General features: G+C 51.8%; 1 protein-coding gene across 1 annotated transcript in view; it reads right to left on the bottom strand.

Moving 5' to 3' along the window:
- Window positions 1–448: 448 nt before the first annotated feature.
- Window positions 449–23758, bottom strand: part of ACSF3 (acyl-CoA synthetase family member 3) — a gene marked incomplete at its 3' end in the record, with an annotated part of 30273 nt that continues 6963 nt past the window's right edge. The window contains exons 3-6 of the mRNA XM_010185432.1: window positions 18474–18628; window positions 17411–17556; window positions 12697–12809; window positions 449–588 (exon numbers count right to left, since the gene is read on the bottom strand). Of these exons, the coding sequence (XP_010183734.1) occupies window positions 449–588; window positions 12697–12809; window positions 17411–17556; window positions 18474–18628 (554 nt within the window). The remainder of the gene's footprint in view (window positions 589–12696; window positions 12810–17410; window positions 17557–18473; window positions 18629–23758) is intronic.

A 23758-nucleotide genomic window follows, 5' to 3' on the forward strand; every position in this document is an offset into this window, starting at 1 on the left:
GGTTGAGCACTGGCAGGGGCTGCCCAGGGCAGTGCTGGAGTCCCCATCCCTGGAGGGGTCCAAAAACCGTGTGGATGTGGCACTTGGGGACATGGTTTAGTGGTCATGGTGGGGTTGGGGTGACAGTTGGACTTGATCTTAGAGGGCTTTTCCACCCGTAATGACTCCGTGATTCGAAGCTTAAATCCCACCCAGTGTTCAGGTGCTGAGGTTGCAAAGCTTAAGTCCCCAGAAAACGTTAAGCACTGGTATATTATGCTTACACCCCCAAACACACCCCATTACTTGGCTGATTAATTACGGCCAACGCTAGCAAATCCCATCCCCAAGCCCAGCATTGGGAAGCACCCCCAGCCAGGCTGCAACCACCCCATCTCCACATCCCCCCCAGCCACTGGGGAGCCTGGGGGCCCAAACCAGAGCTGCTGCCCCCCTCCCCCTGTCAGACGCTGTGGCAGTACCTGTTTTGAACCAGCCATCGGGCGTGAAGGCGTCTGCTGTTTCTCGGGGTCTGTTCCAGTACTCGCGGAAGACGGAGGCTCCCTTCACCAGCAGCTCCCCTTCTTGTCCCTCCAGACCGGGTGTCACCTAGGACAAGCACACGGTGGAGACTTTACCAACCTCCAACACAGCCTGCCCACCTGCAGGACCTCTTTCCTCAAGTGGAAGGGCTCACCCAAGTACCTTTGATACTCAAAAGCAATGAAAATAGCTGAAAAGCAAGAACTACCACACATTGGCAGTGTCTTTGGGGATGAGGGCCATCCTCCTGCCCACTGCAGCCAGGAGGGCAGGCACTGCGAGGCAGGGATAATGCTCTCCCATGACTGTGCCACTGCTGTTGATAGATAGAAAACTTTACTTCTAAAACCATCAACCTAACACTTGTTTTTTTTTCCCGAGGAGGTGGCAGGAAACACCATCTGATTTGTTCTCAGGGACACGCAGCTCCTTTCAGGCTCAGGAGAAGGCAACGGCTGTGGTGACAACTCGGTACCCTGCAAACCTGCACCGCTTTCTATGGCAACAAACCAAATATAAACTGGAGAACTGCAGGAAGGGCACACATGGCACCGTATCACATCTCCCCTGCATGTGCATGGCTCTGTAATGACGAGGATGCAGGCAGGCCAAGAGATGAGGCACCACGAATGTTGCACCGCTCGTGGGGCTGCGTGAACCTCAAGTCCTCTGCAGGGAAGATGTGCAAGGGGATGGGAGGTCACTGCGAGATGTCCTTGTACACATCGCCCTTGGTAACTTCTCTAATGGAAAAATGCTTGGAGAGCTGCTTTTGAGGGACAATTTTTAAGTAATTTCTTTCTGATGGCCTTCAGAAAGGCTGGCGAGGGAATGGTGGAGGTAAGGACAGTGAGGGCCTGCAAAGAGCTGCCTGAGCTTCACCTACAAATCCAGATTTTCTCTCCTACTCAGCGCTGAACACAAGAACGGGTGTAAATGTGGCTGCCACAGCCACTTTTTGTGCCTGGCTGAGCCCTGCCCTGCGCAGGCATCGCACGGCCCCATCCGGCAGCACCAGGTACAGCCCCACCTGCACAGCCCAGAGCTGCCCCAGGGACCAATCCTGCCCCGTGTTTACCTGCACGCTGCAATGCCTGGTGTGAATCAAGCCTTGAACCGGCTCCAAATTCCTCGTCATATCAACTCGAAACTTTGGCAGCTGCTCAACCCGCATCTTATCTCGAGCAGAGCTCCTTGGCAGCAGGCACCTCCCTGTTGTGTAATTTAATGATGTTATGGCTGGCTTGCAAACAGTAAAACAGAAAGGCCGTGACGTTATCTTAATAGGATTTCGCTTGCTGAACTCCGAATGTCACTGGCACCGCTCCCCAGTGTGGCAGAGGGGACGCAAACCACCCTGGCGCCAGCAGCTTCTGCTGCTTGCAAACAGCGTAAATTAAAATTCAAGGTTCAAGGCACTTCTCTCCTACAACCCCTCTCATCTGAAAGCCCACGTACACCCCGCTGCCTGGCTGCTGGCCCGCTTTGAAAGCAGGTTTTTTTTTGCAGCAGCAGTGCTCGTTTCCTTTCCCCGTCAAACCTCAGTGGCACCCGTTGTCGCTTCGCGGGGTCGGCGCTGCATGAGGCTGCTGAGAGCATCAGATTGCTAATTGCGCCACTATCCTCCTCTCCCAGCGACATCTTTTAACGCACGTTTCAAGCACTTTAATGCGTCCCAGCAACTTGAACACCCAGGCGCAGCGTGGCCCCGAAGGTTTGCTGTTTGATAGCTTTCTGCTCTAAAACCGCCGCGGTGAGTCGAGCTGGGCCAGCCGGCACGCTAGATAAGATTACATTCTCCACGCATGAAAATAAAAGGTTGTAATAAATCCTTTGAAGGGCTAAATCCGGGTGATTAGAAAATGCATATTTTCCCTGCTTCCATTTTACCTCTTTATTAAGGAGGAAGCGAGGGCGGTTGGTAAATAGCCGGGAATCCCCGCTTGGCAAGCGGCCCCGGGATTTGTTCAAAGGGGCCGCTTGTTTTTCTTGCGGTCTTGGATGTGCGTGGCCCCGCGCTCCGCCGGGAGCTGCGGGAGAGGAGCTCGTCACGGGCTGTGATGGAATTAGGGGCTGTGCTGGGAAGCAGAGGAGGCACTGTGGATTCCTGTGCAGAAACATGGGGAAGAGAAGGCGAGGCTTGTCAGGGGGGTAATAACTTGTTATGGGGCCAATAGGATCAGGAAGAAGCTGGGAATAGGTTTCAGTGGGACACACTTCACTTCTACCTGATCATTTCTTCCCCTTGTCCTCCAAAATATAATAACCTGAACCTGGGTGAGTAGCAAAGGCTGCGGATCAGAGCATCTTCTTCCTCTACACTTCTATCCCACTCCCTGTTCCCCGCTCCTGCCCAGTCCTTGCTCCATAAACCAGTTCGTCTGCTCCTGCAGCTCCCACCGGCCAAATTTCCCTCACACCCCTGCAGCCAGAGCAGGGGAGAACAGCACGGGCCCAGCACCATCACTGGTGCCACCAAGAAAAGCAAAAGCACTTCCATTTGTGGGGAGGAAGGAGATGTTTCTGCAGCCCTCCAGCTTGGAATTGCTTGGCATTTCTCCCCACCTTGTAAATAAGTGATTACTGTGATCAAGGTAATTAAGCAACCCAGCCTTTTAAGTGACTAATAGAAGACAATAATGTATAAGTGTGAGGTTTATGGCAGCGATGGAGCCCTTTCAGCTGCTCTTGCAGAGCAGTAACTTTGTTGTTGTTCTTTTTTTTTTAATAAACATACCAGAATATGGAAAATAACACAGCAAAGCCTGAAGAACTGCCCTGCCTGCACCCCAGGGCTGAGCTGTGGAGCAGGGATGCTCGGTCGCATTCACTACGATGCTGCTGCAGAAGCTCAAAGCCCCAACACCGCATCCAACTGATTTGGGAGCTCCAAACTCAGCTTTCCCAGACTGTGCGATGGGGGATGAGGGAGGTGAGGACAACCTCACCGGCATCCTACAAGGGAGCTGAAGACCCATAATCCACCTGCCAGTGCCTGTTAATCACATCTCCCTGGGCCATACTGGAATGGATGGCCCGAAGGTGCGAGGTTTGCTACAGCATCACCAATTCCCAGGCAAGCTGAGCTCTGGTGCACGTTCGTCATTAAAATTTCCCCGCGACGTCGTGTGCTTTTGTAAAAGCGTTACGGTTCCTCCGAGCTCCGTGTCCTGCAGCATCCTGCAGAAGGGAGGCAGGAGGCAATTTAGACACAGAACAATTTTCCTCCTGCTGGAAAAAGGCAGATTTCTGCTCCTCGGGGACGCAGCACAGAGAAAAAGGGGGGAAAAAAAAAACCCAACCAAAAAAAAAAAACCCCAAGCCCAGACTGTAATCTACGAGGCCACATTTCACATCTGTTTTTGCAATGTTAACTTTTATAAAAGGGCCGGGAATAACACAATCAATTTACTTTTCATTTTGGAGGGTTATAAATTTAAAAGCAAGGCTGGAGCACAGCGGAGCTGGAACGCTGAAGCTTGTTTTAAAAAAAAACCCCAACCCTCTACTTACAGCAAACGTTGTTCCACTAAAACCAAAAGCGACTGTATGTATTTTTAGGCAACACTGCTTTTTAGAAGTTACCGGACTGATTAACTCCAGATGATCCCCAAAGAACCGCAGAAAACAACCCAAGTTTGGGGAAGGTCAGCTCTCTCCGTGGTTGTTTCCTGGACCCAAAACTTCTCGATCTATATTACCACCATAAATTAGACATGTAACGCTATTCCAGAAATGCCAGCAGCTCTCCACGCCGCCGCTCTCATCCCTCTTTTTCACAGGCTTCAGAAGATAATGAATGAGGCGAGATGTCAGCACTCTCCCAGCTCCCTCGGCTCTCTTCATTACAGGAAGACTCCTGACGTGCCCCCGCGACGTCCACTCCTGTTTTCCTCTGGGGGGCAGGCAGGGGACCAGGCAAGGATTCAATTAGTGGCCCACACCTTCGCTTCATTTTCCATCGGCTGCACTTAAAAGCCGAGGTCAGAGAGGCCGTGATGTGCTGTGACTGCAGACGATTGCACTGCCCGAATCGTTTCCCTGTGCTGAGCAGTCCCACATGGCCGGTGCCTCCCCTCTCAGTGGCTGGAAGTGCTCTGGGGCAGAGACTGTGCCTTTTAATTCTGATCTTTGCTTCTGCATCTCCCATACCACGTCCAGGGCTCTTTGGCAAACATCTGCAAGATGGCCTACAGCAGCAACAGCCTCCACGGTGTGATGGAGGTCCCATAAGCACACCATGGTACGAGGCAGGTTGTAAGTGTGTGGGCTGAACGCATGGCTTAGGTCTCAGGTGTGAGGTTGCAAAGTCTGAGTAGAAACAAGCACCAGTGACTGCATGGAAAAGCTGCCAGGCAGAAAAGGACCTGGGGTGTTGGTGGCAGCAATGCCCATGAGCCAGCAATGTGCCCTTGAGCCAAGAAGGCCCACACCATCCTGGGGTGGATGAGAAGGGGTGGTTGTAGGGCAGAGAGGTTCTCCTGTCCCTCTGCTCTGCCCTGCTCACACCACAGCTGCAATCTTGTGTCCAGTGCTGGGCCCTCAGCTCAAGAAGGACAGGAACTGCTTGAAAGAGTCCAGCAGGGCCACAGAGATGATGGAGGGAGTGGAGCATCTCCTGCTGAGGAGCAGCTGAGGGAGCTGGGGCTCTTGAGCTTGGAGCAGAGGAGACTGAGGGCTGCCCTCATTCCTGGGGATCCATTTGGAAAGGGCAGTGTCAGGAGGAAGGAGCCAGGCTCTGCTCTGGGATGTCCAATGCCAGGACAAGGGGCAATGGTCCCAAGCTGGAGCACAGGAGGTTCAAGCTGAAGATGAGGCCAAAGTTTGTCAGTGTGAGGGTGGCAGAGCATGGCCCAGGCTGCCCAGAGAGGTTGTGGAGTCTCCTTGTGTGGAGACACCCAAAGCCCTGGCCGTGTTCCTGTGTGACTGCTCTGGTGATCCTGCTCTGGCAGGGGTTGCACTGGGGGAGCTTTCCAGGTCCCTTCCAACTCCTCACATTCTGGGATTCTGTGGACCGGATGCCTACTGTCATCCCACACCTCACACCACCACACATGAACATGACCGTCATCTCCCAGGCTCTCCTGGCACAGAAAAGTGTTGAAGACCAAAACCAGCCCTGATAGGACCAGAGAGGAATCCATCCCTTATCCCTCATGGTGGGAGTACCCCGACTGCCAGCCTGGTGAAGGGGACCAAGGACACACATCCCAAGTCTTCCTCTCACCAGAAGGCAGCATAAAATGATAATAAAGAGATTAATAGAGATTTTGAGGCTAACCTACGACAGAGGTTAGCTCCAAGGAAACACTTGTGGAAAGGAGGTTTTTCTTGAGAGATAAATTCAATTTGAATATGCTAGGAAATTGTCTTCTGGGATTAAGGCTGCTGCTGTGATGAGAAAAGTTTTCAGCTAAGAAACAGGGGGACATGATGCTAACATAATCCCTGCCTTCACTATGGCTACCAGGAAGAAATAAAATACAGCTATGGGCACAAATATTAAAAAAATAAACAAAAAGAAAGAAGGAAGGAGATTTAAATAGATATGAGAATGTAATTACTGACCGAGTTGACAAAGGAACGGGATGTGATCAATGAGAAGCAGCTCAGTGTTGATACAGTAATGAAAGCAGCCTGGGCAACACAGTGGAGAAACTCGATTTACTGGGGCAGGACACAAACGGGTACTGAGATGAGAGGAACATGGTGAAATAGAAATTGTAACTGGAATACACACAACTGCTGCGTCCAAGGCTGCGAGGGCTTTGGAAGGAGTTTTTGGAAAGAGCAGAGGTAAATGGAAAATGGGACAAAAATGCAGCGTGAGTTTACCAAAGATGGATTGTGCCAGAAAACCTCAGGACCGGTGTTCCAGATAAAAGCAAGGCAGCAGCTCTAACCCAGGCTGTCTTCAACAGCATATTCCCCACACCCGGGAGGAGGCTATGGATGGGAGAGATCATGGGGTTCAAGGCAAGATTTGTGAGGTGGGCAAAGACCCAGGCAGAGGAGATGAACCCCAAAGCATCCCGCGAGCCCCTGTGGTAGCCAGGCAGCCCCACCAGCCTTTGGCTCTCTGTATCTCAACTGAAATTTCACCCCAAGGAACAGTTCGGCCCTGAATCAGGGACTTGCTGTCCTGGTGAAGGCATCCTATGAGGCTTCATGTCCTGCACCTACAGCCGGGAGCTGCTGACAGGAGGTGGGACTGGGATGCTGGAGTCAAGGTTCACTATCGAGAGACCTGTGGGATGTACCAAAACATGAGGATGGGATGCAGCAGGGACGAGAAAATAGATGAAGAATTGTGGAAGAGATGTTCTGGCAGTGTTGGAGCATTGAGGACAAAGAACAAGCTGTGCTAGGGTGAGGTCTGATGAGGATAGGAAAGGAACAAACCAGGGTGGCTGCCTGGGACAGCCAGAAACAGCGGGTCACATCGCCACCAGCACGTCTGTACCCATCCATTTCCAGTAATACCAGTCCTGGCTGGCACATGCCCACCTCCAGCTTCAGGTCACAGTGCCTGGATGGAGGAGACACCAAGCAAGAGGCCCACATGTAACAGCACCTCCACAGGGGACCTGCCCCAGAGAGGTGCCAAGCACTCACACCCACCTATGGCACAGCACAAATGGGGGTGGTCAGACCTTGGAGGATGCCCCCAGTACAAGCCTGGAAGCTCAGTGGTGACCGAGCACTTCCCTGTCAGGTCTCAGGAGATCTGGGATGAACATGACTGAGGTGGAGCCACTTCTGGTCCCCTCCACAGGGACATCAATGGCCAAGACCCCCGATGATGACAAAGGGTGACACTGCCAGCTGCCCCCATTGCCCGCAGCCCCGCAGAGGTGCTGGCAACCAGCAGCAAGCTGCTAACAGATGGCAGAGACACAGGGGGGGCACGGGGAGGAGGGGCCAGGAGGTGCTGGTGGCTTTCGAGAGGGACAGCCGCAGCCGAGCCAGTTCTCGTCCAGGACGACAGCTTGCATATGGATAAACAACGAGATAATTACAACCTTTTTTTTTGGGGGGTGGAGAAGATAAGCCCATGGCTGCAGCGTCCTCCTGCTGCCAGCTCCTGCAACCCATACGTCCCACACGGCTCCCTTCGCAGCCTCTGCGCGAGAAAATTGCTTGCCATGAAAGCCCTGGCTGGAGCGCTGCATCAGATACAGCTGTGAAACCATTTATCTTTTGATAGACCCCTATTGTCAGGGACCGGGCTTTGGCTTTCGTGCGAGCGAACAATTTGGGAAAAGGGAAGAAAAAATCCAACAAAAATGACAACCCAAAAAAAAAAAACCCACCTCCCCTACCAACCAACAAACAAACAAATAAAGGAGGAGAGAGACAATACCCGACAGCTCGCAGGGTTTCCAGGCCTCTGCCAGCTGGGAAGCTAAGCGTATGAAATATGCATCGCACCGAACAAAGCAGACTGAAATGTTCTGCGCTGGAGAGCTGTAACCCTTTCCTGTGTGTGGAGACAGGGAGAGCGAGGTCCCCAGGATGCCAAAAAGTTTAGGGGATAAAAGACCGGGAGGAAAAAGCACCCAGGGCTGTGGGTGAGGAGCGCTGATGGCTTCCCTGGTACCAACATCCAGGCTTTTTGGGTAAGGAGCCTGGTTGTGTAGGATCAGATGAGCTCAACAGGCACCTCCTGCCCGCCCCACATGGCCCTGTCCCACACCAGGGTGCAGAGCATCCTTGGCTGGGAACAGGCGGTGCAGCAATTGTGTTGGGCTGGAGCACGTTGTTCTGGTGTTGGCAGCGATGATGGAGCTTCACCTTCACTCCCAAGGGGAAATGCAAAGCCCAGCAGTGGTCAGGATGCTGGAGAAAAGCAGTGCAGGGCATGGCCAACAACCCAACCACACACGGCTCTGTATTGGCTCAGGAAATCAGCTCACAGCCCACGGTGCAGCAGCAACGAGCAAGGAAAAGGCACAAGAGCCTGCTAGAAAACCTGAGCAAACGGGATACAACGGAGCACCAGGCTCATGAGAACTGCAAGGAAATGGGAGGGCAGGAGCACGGGGGTGAATCGAATCCAGCATTCTAATCAAGGGCTGGGAGAAAATGAAGGGGAGAACAGAGATCCAGCAAACTTTCAGCTAAGTAGATTATTGATCTTCAGGGCGTGCCAGAAACCAGCTTTGCAAATTACAGCAGTCCCCTGCCGCACGCTCAGGCAGTTACCGGATGGCGGAGCAGCAACGTTCCCCACCTCCCACACGCCTTCCTCTGCCACCCAGCTCCTGTTTGCATCTCGCTGCGGCAGGATGCAAAAACATGTCCAAAGGGCGACGGCGTGAAAGGAAACGGTGTGAAGTCCCGGTGTCGAGGGGGAGAGACAGCGTTAGCGGGGAAAGGCTGTGGTGTTCTGCTGCCGAGAGGGAGCAGAAGGCAGAGCCCTCAGCCCAACGCGAGCGGGGAAGGCGGTGACCTCGCGAGGCTCCGTGGAGCTAAGCAAATAATTTCCTTGGCAAAGGCAGGTGCTCTTTCCGCTCGCTGTCGGGAGGGTTTCTGCGCGGCGGAGCCGAGGCGTGAACGCCTCGCAGATTGCCCTGACAACGCGCCTAAACCCCGGCACGAAGATCGACTGGTGAGAAGAGACGGCTCAGAGACCAGCTCCTAGCGGGGTGCCCAGTATCCCACCAAATCTGCCCCTCTGTGCTCACCCTTAGCCCTCGGTGCTGCCAGGCACGGCTGCCCCATGGCACAGCTGCCCCACAGCACAGCCCCATGTCCCTGCCATAGCCTGGACAGGCTCTGTTTTGGCAGTTTTGTTATTATCTGTGCAGCAGCACAGATGTGCACCGCGTTTCCCGTGTACGGAGAGAGGTCCCTGCCCTGAGAGCTGTACAACTGAAGCAGACGGCAGGCGCTCCCCGAGCTGTTTATTTCCAGCAACCCATTACGTGACATTTGGTAATTTTTCATGGTTTCAATGCCAAACCAGACAGAAATGCCCATAGCAGGGATGGGGCTGAGGATGCTCGTATCAAATCTGGGCAGAATGGGCATTGGGAGGGCTGTGTGTCTCCTGCCACCGGTCCCATCACCACTGTCCTTCCAATGGGACCCCTCTGCCTTTGCCCAGTCCACACCACGGACCTCCCAGCCCTCAATAACCATGCTGCAAGCCCCCAAGCCCTCCTGCGAGGGAGTATTTGGTTATCCCTTCTCATAGGAGGCAAGGAAAAGGCCACTCCAGGGCTGTCAGGTGGCAAAGGCACGGAGAGTGACACCAACCGGGTCTTCTCATCGTGAGGACAGCCCCTCCGCCATGGAGAAGCTCATTTTCCTGTGCTTAAACAGAGCTGGGTCTTTCTTTGACTGCTGAAGCGTGATGAGCACTCGGACTGTCAGATCCTCCTTGTTTTAAATAAATTCCACTGACGCACTCTCCTCTGACATCAATTATTAACCAAGCGTGATGCACAGAGCGTGCCGGCAGCAGCATCTCGGAGCAGGACCAGGCAGCAGGTGAGGTTTTGCGCTGCGACCGCAGGTGTGAAGCAGTTAAATGACACTGTCCCTGGGAGCTGAGGTGTGCCGCCACGGCTGCCACCTGCCCACGCCACGGAAAGTCACACTCCATACCCAAGCCATAGAGAAACCAAACTCCTGGCATCTCCATGCGTCCATCTGTGCCAAGATGCACTGAGAGCAGGGGCTGTTTTTCCCACCTTGCCGTGGCCCTTCTGACAGTTCCAGAGATAGAGGTACAGGAGATTGGCTCCTGGGGATGTCCTGGAGGTACCTGGCCAGCCACTGTCTCCTAGGGTAGCCCAAAGCAGATGGGACCATTTCTGTCCCTTCAGCCTAAACAAACTTCCAGTTGAGCTGGGGCAAGGTGGATGACATGGGGACAGCCCTTCAGAGAGGGACCAACCCATCAGCTGATGCCCAGAGGTAAAATCTACCACCTTCCCTGCTTGAGAATTCACCAGAACATTCAAAAAACCCCAAGGGAGAGCAAACCATCAGCATGGGGCATGGGGCCAGCGCTGGTGGGAGCTCCTGGGACCACCACAGGATGCCAGGATGGTCCTCAGCTGCCCACACTGGGGGCTGAAGGGTGCATCTGGGAAATGGCTGGGATAAAAGGGCAATTCCGCTGCCCCAAATACAAACTCACATAGAAAAGAGAAGAGTTATGCAAGTCTCAGCTCTCTGAAGCCCTGGGGGGCTTCCAGCACCACATAGGTCATCCGGGCTCCCCTTCTTCACCACCATACAACCAGAAGGAATGGGAAGGAGGATTGAGCAGGAAAAAACCCTGACTTATTTTTTCCTCTCATAATTCAGAAGAACAACGTCCACATTTCATCCTGGAAGTAGCTGCACTTTGGGGATTCTTGTGTCCGAGACCTAATTTGTAAAGTGCATAGGGATCCCTTAGGGTACAAAAAGAATTATAGGATCATTATTAAAATGGACACATTACATTTCATGTCTCAGTTCCACACCAATGGAAATAAAAGGCCAAGATGTCACTCCAGGATGAGGGGACAAAACCGTGAGACACAGCACTCATCTGGTGAAGTGACAAAAACGGGATGCTGCTTCCTACGCATTGAGTGCTGCATCGGAGCGGCCTCTCCAGCTCTCCTGCTTTGCCCACAGCCAGGCCACATCAGTGACACAGAGTAAAGAGCAGCAAATCTGGGTTTTTTTAATAAAATCTATAATCTCTGGGCAGAGCATTCCCTCTCAGTTCTTCCCTGGGTTCGTTTGCCCATCTGGGGTGGGATCCAGCACCCTGTTACAGCATCAGATCCTGCTGCAGCCTGAGCACAACCCACACATGGGGCTGCCCGCGGTCCTGCTGGCTCCTCCAGCCACCAGCACAGATAATCTAGAGAAAATAAAAGGCTTTCTCGATATTTTCACCAGTTCTTACACCAGCAGTGTCTATGTGATACCCTGCCACAGATCTGGAAGGCTCCTTTAATGTACGTGGCTAGATGAGAAGCTGTTTTCCCAGAGGAACGAGTGAAGCCACATATTTCAGGTTGCATCTCATGCCTGCCTGTCTCCCACCCACACGGCGCACACGTCTGCTGGTGTAATTTCTCTCACATATACAGCATTTATCTGCTCAGCCGAGCCCGTACATCACCTGGCTATCGATCTGCTGGAGGCGGCACGACCTGCACCTGCAATGAGGGTGTGAAGGAGATGCTGCAGGAACGCAGACCCTGCAGGGAGAGCACGACCTGCACCTGCAATGAGGGTGCGAAGAAGATGCTGCAGGAACGCAGACCCTGCAGGGAGAGATGGGCTGAGGCAGCAGCACACCCTACACCTTGGGTTGGGGGTTGCTGCTGCAGCAGCGAACACGCAGCACCCCAACACAGGGGCAGTTCAACGGGAAAAGGGGCCCCACCATCGAGGATATCTGACTTCTGAGATACTGGAGCTGCTGGTGCAGGTATCACCTGGCAGTGCAGGGGCTGAGGCAGCAGCACAGCCTGGACCATGGGCTGGGGCTGCTTCTGCAGCGGGGAATGCGTAGCACCCCAACACAGGGGCAGTTCAATGGGAAAAGGGGCCCCACCATTGAGGATATCTGACTTCTGAGATACCGGAGCTGCTGGTGCAGGTATCACCTGGCAGTGGAGCTCAGCATGGAGCTGGGCTTTCATTGAAACCCTGATCAAGCCCAGTGAGATAAACACAGACTCAGTTTCTAGATATTTTAACACTTATCCTCTCCTCCAGACTATTTAGTGACTCTTAGGACCAGAGCAGGATCCCTCTGAATTCCCATCAATGCCTTGCTCTTACCTTGTGTGGTAGACTTCAACTTTTTGTCCTGGCTTTCAAAGGCCAGGCACTGCTTAACCCATCACCAGCCTCAGCAGACACAAAATCATCTCCTCATACCACAATCCTTATACCTTTGCCTCCCACTCCCACACGGGGCTGTTCCCTCTCAGATGTTCTGCACCTACGCAGCAAGGACTTGTGCAGTCCTAAAGTACCATGGCTGTAATAAGCCATAAATTAATACAAGGAAGAGGAAATGCTAAATAGCATTTCTGAGTTCCTGGAAATAACAGTAGCACAAGGCTCAATCCTTGGGGCTTCAAAGGGCTGGGGAGGAGAGGACTTCTGATGAGACAAAGCAAAGCAGCAGAAAATGTGGTTGAGCACTACCTGTGTATGGTCTTCATCTCCCTGGGCATGGACGGTGTAGGAACGACCTCCGGTTTTCACGGTCTCCGTGGCAATGCGCACTTTCACCCCCGGAAGTGGGGTCCCCACAGAACCTGTGAAGGAAAACAAGGCTGAAACAGTGGACAGGCTCTAGGAAACAAGAAATCTGAGGAGGCAAAAGAGCAGCTGCTCGTCTATTAATGGCATCTGCAGACTGTGCTGGCACTAAAGAACTTCCTAGCGGGGGGTTACCCTTCAGGAAGGCTTCGATCACACCGTACGTCTGCATGCAAATGTCGCTATACGCCGTTGTTCGCTGAGCAGGCAGCGTTGGAAATGCCTAGGAAAGCAAACGTGTCTCCAGCCCTGAACAGTCTCTCTTGGCCAGTCTTTGAAGACATCGGCACAGCTTCGTAGCTCGGTAATGAAGCTGTCTTTTAGGGGAAAAAAAAGCACCATGAAACGTACACAAAGATGTGAAAAGGAAGAGCACAATGATTACTACAGTGGCTCACTGCTTCTCTATAGCCCTGACCTGACAGAGAAGGCAGAGGCTTAACAGTGTAAGAATTGCGAGGGATTATCTCAGTTTCACGAGACATCAATACGCTGTACATAAAACATCACAGGAGAAAAGCAGAGATCAAACCCACGCCGTTCTTCCACAGGTTTCAATTTTCAAAGCCGGGGAACCTGACACAGCATCATGAACGACTGCTGTTCAGCTCCAAGGTGGTTCTGCAACCCCAGAACTCCCCAACCTGCAGCGTCCCCACCCCTTGGCTCAGTGCATGCTCTTCTTTGTGAGCTCCTCAAAGCCCAGCAGAAAGGGCAATTTTGTTCCCAAAACCTGTCTGATGGGACAGCTCTGAGCTCAAATCACTTAAGTGTACTCTTTATTTTAAGATATTACCAATTTTTTCCTCTGGACAACCTCCAGTTAGTGACACTTTCAGCTCTGCTAGGATCAGCTCAACATTGGCAAGTCCTTAGAGCAGGGTGTGCAGGACCTGGACCTCAACAGTGTCTCCTCCTTGTCTATATTTCAGGTATTTGGGTTTAAGTGGCATTTCCTCTACCCTGGTCCCATTCTCTTGTTCAAGCCCTGGAGGTCCAATATCAGTGACATCATGATTTTGTGTGCTACATTGGTCAGTTGCCATGGAAATCGATATGTCGTCGGAGCCCAGATTTATGGCATCCCTGCAGGATCAGCTAAGAGCAGATGGGCTACGAGGGAGTGAGATTTTATTGCAGTGAAACTACCCGAACAATTAGCAAATCTGGCAAGAAATAAACAGAAAAGCAACGTGGCGGGTCTGGGATGCGTGTCTGTTCAGCTTGAAATTGCCTTCGGTGTTCAGGTCAGCCAACACATGCAGCCAGGTCCTTCTCTTACCATGAGCATCGCTTGGGATGGTCTCATCTCCTGGCCTGACGCTGCCAGGAGTCAGGGGACTGCAGTGGAGTACAGGGAGAGAAGCATCTGCCAGGACAAGTCACCAGGAAAAGTGCCTTGAGATGCTATGTAGAGGTATTTATGTGTTTTAAACAGTCTGGTAGACTCCAGGAGGACTCAAAAAGCAAGTTACAAGTCATGGAAAACATGCAAAACATTTGCATGCTAAGCTTGCTTGAAGCCACCTTCTAGACTTCTATGGGAACATGTTCTTTGGTGTGAAAAGGTCTTGCAAAGCTCATGGAGGGAGCAGTGACCAGGGCAATGAGCTGCCACGGGCTCCCATAAATATCAAGATGAGATAGAGTCTTCCTCCCCGTATGCAAGATACTGACCCTCAATGCAGAAATACGATGGGCTGATGCATGGGCAGCAGGACTGACGGGTCAGTGCTCACTTCTAGCCTCAAGTCTTTGATTTTTGGTATTGCATTCTCAACACAGGGCTGTCAAACAAATCTGAAGACACAGAGGAGGCCTCGTGTTTCTCATACAGCGCTTCAGATCACCATTACTAATTATTTCATACTTGGCTAAAGTAAAACCAATGTGTAAAGCAAGTCCCTCATGGGGAGCTGTTTCCTTATATTCAGTCTGGAGAAGGCTGTCTGGTATTTAGGAAAAAATGCCAAACTTGGAAATCAACACCTGTAAAGGCTGAAAGTGCTCACAACGTTGAATAGAGCTACACAAACCTGATGGTATTAACGAAATTTGTGCAAAAGCAACAACTGGAGGCTCCCAGGCCCATCTGCCGTGTCAAAATCCACACTGTGCTGACTCCAACAGGTCAGCAAGTGGTTGAACCTGTTCCCAAAGGACTGGAGGTCCTGGCTTCACCAAAACCAGGGTAGATCAGAAAAGGTTCAACACCATAATCCCCAGAGGAAAGAGGAGAAATCCCTGCTCCTTCCCCTCTCCCTCTCTCCAATTTGTAGGCTCCTGAATGTTCAGAAATGCTGGCAAGGCGCCGGCAGTGTCAGCCCTGCCGGCTTCAGCCAGGCTGCAGGAGGAAGGAGTGACACCATTATTCTTGCACCAGTTCACCTCCGTTTAAAAAAGTTGTCAGCTCTTCCCAGATAAATTTAATTGGCCCTGCCGGTCTGTGTCCTTCGGTATCTGGGGACCTGGATGCTGTTATGTGCGGTGGTGTCCTGGGAGAATTGAAACAGGCCAACGATAAGGCACTCAACGATCTCACTGTCAACAATACACGGAGTCCCCGCTGTAGCAGCTATTAGCCGCCTCTGATCTAAACCTCCAATTAAAGTGGTGATTAGGCCCAGTGAGGCATCCTCTGGCCATGAATTATTCATCTCCCTTCACAGTAACAGCACCAGGGGGATCAGAATGAGAGCTGGTGAAAACAGAGGCATTTTAAGCAGGGTTTTAACCATATACAAGCAAACATTTATCTTTCATCTTTTTCTTTTGCTGGAAATTAAAGCCCCCCTGCTTGCCTCTGCCCCTTCAGATCTGTGTTGTGGGTGGAGAGCGGTGCCACGCTGCCTGGGACACTGGTGGGGACATGGATTTGATCCTTCCCCAGCCACACCAAGCGAGTGGAAGCCCCAGGAGCTCTCCTCAGAGGTACATGAAGAAGGACGTGTGCTGCTTCTACTCCAGCAGAAATCCCTGGGCCAACCTGAGGATCCCTGGACTTACCCATGGGGTAAAGTGCCCTCCTTTCCCCACAAAAAGCTAGAAATCACTTTGGCCAGCACATGGGTCTGTGGTCACCATGGCCTAGCATCTGTCCCTGTAACACTGATGCCATCTGAGGTCTTTTCTCTGGATCCTCCACTCCTCCTCCTGCCCAGCCTCTGTTCCCAGCCCATTTCTCAGCTGATTTTCTCACAGGGGATGCTCTGTGGTACCTGGTGACCTTACATCCCAGCCTCTAATGGGGTACTATATCAAAAGCTTTTTCACAGCTCCAGTAAATGATGCCTCAGCTTCACCCATCTGCTTCCCCGCTGACACTTTCTGAAATAAATTAATCAAGCCTATTCAATTACAGCCCTCTTTCTGTAAAGTCTCACTGCACGAGTGGATTTGTCCCCAGCTCCCCTGCAGAACGCGGTATCCTCAGGGACCCTGTTCTGGCTCTGTCCAGGAGCGTGGCCACCCAGATCTGGAGCAGGAGCTGCCCTTTCGAGTGCCAATGTCTGCCTTGCTCTGGTTATTTTCAGTCTTATTTCCTTTCTACTTTTGTCTGCTGAGAAATTTCGACAGTCTCCACTCATTTCCCCTCCTGAAGATGAATCAAAATCAAATTTAACCAGGTCATAGGGACATACAAACTGCACCATTACCCTGTGGTGTGAGGTTCATGGAGAGCTCGTACAAGTGGGAATCTCATTTTTCTGCCTGCTTCCCTCTCCCACCTGCAGGGATGGGTGTCTGGGGAACGGAAGACTGGCTGAATTGGGCTGGGGGAATGGCATTAACTCTGCAAAAGTAAACTCCAGTTTGTATTTCGTGCTGCCCCTGAGTTCTTCTCCGGTTGAGGAGCTGCAGCTTCTCCTCTCCCCATGCAACCCCTGTAGGGGCACTGGGGTAGGACTGGGATGTTGTGGGAAGCCACGACACCCAGGACAACCCCCGTGGGTGACATTGATCCCCCCAAGACACCACAGACCACGGTGGTGCATATGGTGCCATGCACGCACAGACAGCATGCGGGGAGGAGAAGGTGGCGCGATGGTGGGCTGGGTTGCTCGCAGACAGATGGCCACATTTTCAACCAAAGGGAGGGTGGGGGCATTTGATATTTTTAATGTTTCAGATCAATTTATTTCTAGGTTACATAAACAGCAGATATTAAGAGGAGCCACAAAATATAGCTAGGAGAAGTGAGGGAAGACAAGGAGAGAACAGAACCGGGGCGTACAACGAGGTGTGACAATTTCTAATTCCTGAAGAGTCAAGGAACTTGCACTAAAATAAGGGTGAGCAGACATCCTATTTTAAATGTTCAGTACCAATCGGGTGGACATGAACTGCTGCGGGAGGAATCCTGTGTCAACACCGCTCACAAATACAACTTCCCAGAGCCAAGCTGAAGATGCGGTCTCATCACGCTGCTTGAACTAAGACTTTGGACATAATAAAGCATTGATATGGATGATATTGAACCAGCCTGGCTGGTTGGGTCAGCATGCTGACGAGATGTACGTTCTCTGTGATGAGAAAACCCAAAAGCACATCACAGCCAACCACCTCCAAACAGCGTGCACCCTCTGGAGACTCCTACCTGGGACACGGACTCCATGCAAAGGGTTAGAAAGCGCCATCCCGATCTCAGTCATCCCATACCTCTCCAGCAGTGTGTGCCCAGTGATGCTCTTCCACTTCTCCAGGACAGGCACAGGCAGGGCTGCGGAGCCTGACACCATTAACCTGCACGAGAAAACCCCATGTAGGAAAGTATCCAAGATCACTTTTGTTCAGTGCAGAGCCACAAAGATGATGGAGGGAGTGGAGCATCTCCTGCTGAGGAGTGGCTGAGAAAGCTGGGGCTCTTGAGCTTGGAGCAGAGGAGACTGAGGGCTGCCCTCATTCCTGGGGATCCATTTGGAAAGGGCAGTGTCAGGAGGAAGGAGCCAGGCTCTGCTCTGGGATGGCCAATGCCAGGACAAGGGGCAATGGTCCCAAGCTAGAGCACAGGAGGTTCAAGCTGAAGATGAGGACAAAGTTTGTCAGTGTGAGGGTTATGGAGCATGGCCCAGGCTGCCCAGAGAGGTTGTGGAGTCTCGTTCTCTGGAGCCACCCAAAGCCCTGGCCGTGTTCCTGTGTGACTGCTCTGGTGATCCTGCTGTGGCAGGGGTTGCACTGGGGCAGCTTTCCAGGTCCCTTCCAACTCCTGATATTCTGAGATTCTGTGATCACCTTTGATGCAGGGAACCTGCAGTCTAACACAGGGTTACGCAAATTCTGGTCTCATGTAAAAACTTAAGCCAGAAGCCCCAAAAGCCTTTTAACCAGTACAAGGATGTTCCTCACATATAGGAGATTCTCTGATACGGGTTTAGGACAGTCTCCTAAAAGAGATCCTGCAGTATAAGCTTGGGTTGCAGGACAACGTCCTTAGTCTTGTGTTATGTAGGGTGACACATCTAATGAGCACACAGACCCCTTCTGGCTTTACCATGCAAGAGTGGCTCATAATTAAATAATGTCACCCTGCTTCTCATCAAAGAGACACTAAAGCACAAGGATCAGCACCGCAAAGAGGTGATGCTGAAAAGAAACCTTGAATCCACCACGGAAACAGGCAGTGACCAGCACCCCCTGCCCAGAGGGGATTGCTCACCCACCTGATGTTCTCCTGGCAAAAGGCACGCACGAAATCCTGCACTTGCGGCTGAGAGAAATGCTTGTCATAATACTCGATCAGCTTGGCATAGATTGTGGGCACTGCCATGAAGACACTGATCCGGGGAGCTTCAGAGCTTAGGAACTTCTTCCAGACCTAGAAAGGAAGGGAACATACATGTGTAAAAATACAGCTCAGTGTAAAGCGTAGAGGGAAGTGAAGTGTGGTCACGTTAACTCCTCTGCATTTTTGAAGAGGTTCACAAGAAACAGCTCTGCAAACACTTCAGGGAGCAGTGAGCCCCACAACCACTCCATATAGGGCAAGGGGAAACAGAGGTACAGTCCAAAGCAAACCCTCCTGGGTTGCTCACAGTCAAACCTCTGCTGTTTAAGGTTTGGGAAAGTACAAACAACTGGAAGCTGTTGTGTGCACTTCATCCATGTCCAGAATGACAGCTCCCAACCCTCATCATGCCCAAAGCACAATACTTAACTCTCATCCCACCCGTGGATCACTCACCTGCTTTCAGTGAGCACAAGATGATGGAAATGGCAATTTTTTAGTACAGTCATATTACAGTCAATAATTTGTTAATGAAGACAAAAGCTTGTGGCAGAAGAAGCTAATTCCTTTACCAGAAGCAGCTCTTCAGAGGCTACACAAAGCCACCAGCTCTTCAAACGCATGGAAGCAATTTGGAAAGCCACTCACATCCACAGAACACGATACACAGGCAGGAGCCCACAGACCCGAACCTTTGAGGGAGAAATACTGTCAAGACGGATGGCAGAGCTGGGAAGAAAGATATCACTCAGTGGAGCTGGGAGTGAGACCAGTGGGAGCTACACATGGGGGTGAACTCCAGGAGCCAGCCCTGCTGGGAGGGTGAATCCCCACCAGGGAGTAGTTAGCAATGGGTAGCAGCCATAAATATTGCAATTGGGCCCATTCCTCCCCACTCTTCCCCCCAGGAAAGCTCTTCCCAAGACAGCAACGATCCGAAAGCATCAATAAATAAAAGGCCACGGTGACGGCCGCATCTTTCCCTTCGCTCCAGTGTTGACAAATGTATTTCCTAACAGCTCCTGACAACGGTGCCACCTCTCCCCTCCCCGCCCGCGCACGCTCAGCTGCGCACGGGCACGTGCGGCGGCAAGAAAAAGCAGGGATTGATTGAAGGTGAACAAGCGATTCTCCTTCATGCTGTCACTCTGCCCCTTCCCCTCCGTCCTCCGCGCTCGGGCTCCATTTCATTACTTTCTACTTGGCTGCGTCGGCGCCGCCTCCCCCCGCGTCTCTCACTCCGCTGCTTCAGAACAATCGGCTCCTAAAATAAATAACCCACCAGCACCGCAGCGTTGCTCTTGATAGAGCAGGGCACGGCCAACACCGTCCCAGCAAACAGAGGGGAGTTCACGCTGCTTCCCAGTTCGGAGATGGTCCTTGATGGGGCGAGATAAATGCACAGGGTGGAACCTACCCCTGGCATTTTGGGAGCTGGGACATGGGTGCTGCGAGACCCCATTGGCACCAGGGAAAGCAGAGGAGAAACGTGCCTTGTTTGGGTCAGAGAGGGAAGATCATGCTCTGTTGCAGCAACCTCACCTGCCAGCATGATCCCCTAAAACAAGCCACAATAAGCAAAATTGCATTTAGAAGGATCTAATCCTCACCATTCTCTTTCCTCTCCCACTCTCTTTCCTCCTCCCACCCTCTTTCCTCAAAGATCTTGTTCTCTTCAACCCCCCAATATCTTTCTCGCCGGAAGCAGGAGGATGGAGAAGGATCTCTCCAAAGCTGAAAGCATGGACCTGCTCTCCTCAGCCCCCAAGAGCTATTGCCTTGGGCAGGGAGAGATGCACGATGGCCAGCAGGGATCAGGGCCATGTCCAAACAGCTGAATGGAGACAGATGCTCAGGACTGCTCCTTCCTTGCTCTGTGATTTATTTTTTTGCCTTCACAAGTCCAGAGCAGCTGTGGGGAGCACAGACAGACTTCCAGCCTTATTTTCACTGGATTTGGATTAAAAAAAAAACCTAAAACCACCTCTCCAAAACACAGCAGATCTTACTTGCACCCCAGAGTCCCCCATCCTAGTCCTTTACTCTACCCTGGTGAGACTGCATTTGGAATATTGTGTCCAGTGCTGGGCCCTCAGCTCAAGAAGGACAGAAACTACTTGAAAGAGTCCAGCAGGGCCACAAAGATGATGGAGGGAGTGGAGCATCTCCTGCTGAGGAGCAGCTGAGGGAGCTGGGGCTCTTGAGCTTAGAGCAGAGGAGACTGAGGGGTGCCCTCATTCCTGGGGATCCATTTGGAAAGGGCAGTGTCAGGAGGAAGGAGCCAGGCTCTGCTCTGGGATGGCCAATGCCAGGACAAGGGGCAATGGTCCCAAGCTGGAGCACAGGAGGTTCAAGCTGAAGATGAGGCCAAAGTTTGTCAGTGTGAAGGTGGCAGAGCATGGCCCAGGCTGCCCAGAGAGGTTGTGGAGTCTCCTTGTGTGGAGACACCCAAAGCCCTGGCCGTGTTCCTGTGTGACTGCTCTGGTGATCCTGCTCTGGCAGGGGTTGCACTGGGGGAGCTTTCCAGGTCCCTTCCAACTCCTCATATTCTATGATTCTGTGATCCTCGCATGCCTGCTCAGCTCCTGCCCCAGATAAAATCCTCCGGCCACGGGAGCAGCTTTTTCCATGTCAGCCCGACTTGCCCCAGCAGCAGCCCCTTTCCTGAAGATAAGCAGCAGCTGCCTTTGGATTGGTGCCGCCAGCTGCAGGGGTTCTCTGCTGACAGCCAAACCTCTCCTCCTGCTCTGCTCCCACTCAGCCAAATCTGGATCCTACCTATGTGGTTTAACGGGGCTGAGCACCAAGCTGGGGTGCAGAGGTGGTAACCCCAAGTCCTCTGCAGAGCCTGAGCTGTCCAGAGGGTTTGTCACTGCCCAGCCGGCTGTAGCAGCTATTTCTGGTTTATAACTATAACTTCATGGCTTGAGAGAAGGATCTGGGAAAGTCTCGTTACCTGGGACTAATCAATCAACCCCGGGGCTTGGACAGGCTCTTAGCAAGAGGCCAGCTTTCCCCTTCCAGTGCACAGCATCCTCCAGCGCCATCGGGCTTGGAGCAGTGCAATCAATCTCCCCCTCTCCGTTATCCCATGTGTCACCGTCACCACATCACTCACCCATGGACAGGGTATCGGCAGCCCATCACTGCATTTTATTTTGCTCACCTGATACCTCAGGACTCTGAGTGCTTTTAAAAAGCCATGGATCCAGGAGGCAAACACAGCACCACATGCCATGGCTGCCAGATTTCACACCAGACACAAGGGAAGCAGCAGTTTCCCAATGGAGGATGTTCAGGACATGGACCAAGCTTTGTTCTAAGATAAACAAGTGCTAGAAACAAAAAGTTTCTAAGTGCAAGAAAACAAGGGTGAGAACAGCTTCCTATCAGCATTAACAGCAGGGAAAACAACAGGGCTGCCTGAGCCAGCAAAGAAGTGGGAGAGCTTCTATTCCCCAAGAGCCCACATTCCTGATTTTCTTCCCCTCCCACTGCACGTCTGGGCAATCCCATGGGCTGGCCAAGGAGATTTTGCCATCAGTAAACGGAAAACAAGAGAAAGTTACAGCAGTGGGTACGAACCAACAGACACAGCTGTTAAGATTTTTCCCACGTATTTCTGCCAGCACACAGATGGTGAATGAGGACAGAGGAATCCGCAAGCTGCTCCAAGAGATGGTCTTGCCATCCAAAAACCTTCCCAATCAGCCTCCAGATCTGCTAAGGGCACCCCAAGCAAGAGCTGCAAGCACACAGGAGGAAAGGCAGTCACTTTTTCTTTTCCTTGACAGAGGTTTCACCTTCAGAGGGAGATGTGCAATGCCATAAACCAGACAGAAAACACCAAATCTACCAACAAGTGGGCATCTTCTGATGCAAAAAAAGAAGAGAAAGCAGCAAAAAACCCTTTATATGCTAAAGCTTGCAAGACTTTGCGTGATACAGGACTCCCAAAACCAGAGATGGAGGCAAAATGCTGAAAAGGAAGCAAGTAACAGCATGGATTTTCCCATCAGACCACAAACAGATAACAGGCAGCCTGTGCTGCTGCCTTTATTGACAGATACAGCAGCTCCTCTCTTCTATAAAAATTATTGTATCGTTTTCAGTTGTTATTGAATTTTTTTAAGCCTTTTCAGAAGTCACAATAGCCCTAATGCAAGGTTAAATCATCCCTTTACCACCCTTTTCATCGGTGAGATGGGTTTGTGTTTTGCATCGATCGCTGCTGTGCGGGTAACAACACCACCACTGGGGAGGTAAAAAGGGCTGCTGCAATTTTTGGAGAGCAACAGGCAGCGAGGGGGCTGCAGCCAAAGCAGCTTCTCTTTGGGTAAGATCCTGCACCTAATGCTGAGGATAGAAAGCTCCCATAACTCTACAGAAGCACCAAAGGGATGGCAGGGCCACGAACCCATATTCAACACTGGTGTATCCCCAATAACGACACGACGTGAGGTGGGAGAGCATCACGGGGAGCTCTGCTCTCTGCTAAGGATGGAGCTATGAACAATGCACAAACATCCTTCTCTTCAAAGGGAAAACCAGGCCCTTGGTGGCTTTGTCTCATGTTTGTTATAACCCCAAACCGTTTGCGCGCTGCACGACGCTGGTTTTAATCATTTATTCATCAGTGCCGTTTGATGGCCCCTCTGCATTCCAGGCTGAAGCTTTTAAACCCTTCCTATGCTGTAGGCATACTGAGAGGAGCAAGTGCTTTCCCTGGGACCTGGTAATATAAGTAAATATGACAGGCTCTGGTTCCATTTCTTATATTTCCCCACACACATCAAAAGACATTACTCCGCAACAGATGCTGAGGACAGACGGCAGATCTGGGGAGATGGGAAGAAAAACCTCTAACTTTTTAAAGCAAGGTCTGCGAGAAGCGATCAAACGTAATCCATTCACTAGCGACCTGCTCCTCCCTCCACCGACTCTGCTTTGAGTCTGAAATAAAATTACTCCTCTGAAGCCTCCCATTAGCAGATGAAAAGACAATTGCCTTTCTCCAGCTGAAACTGGATGGGCAATCCCCAGCGCGCTACGGTGCTTGGTTATTGGAGATCAGACTCCTCTGCTTGGGGTTTGCTTTTCTTTTGAAAATAAACCAGAAGAGCTGCCCAGAGTGATGTTTGCAGAAGCGACAGATCCAGGGGAGAGGCTCACTGCGGTGCATGCTTCTCCTTCCCGGAGGCAACCGTGACTATGGAGCCA

Source organism: Mesitornis unicolor, unplaced genomic scaffold, assembly GCF_000695765.1.
Source record: "Mesitornis unicolor isolate BGI_N332 unplaced genomic scaffold, ASM69576v1 scaffold6815, whole genome shotgun sequence".
Lineage (NCBI taxonomy): Eukaryota > Metazoa > Chordata > Aves > Mesitornithiformes > Mesitornithidae > Mesitornis > Mesitornis unicolor.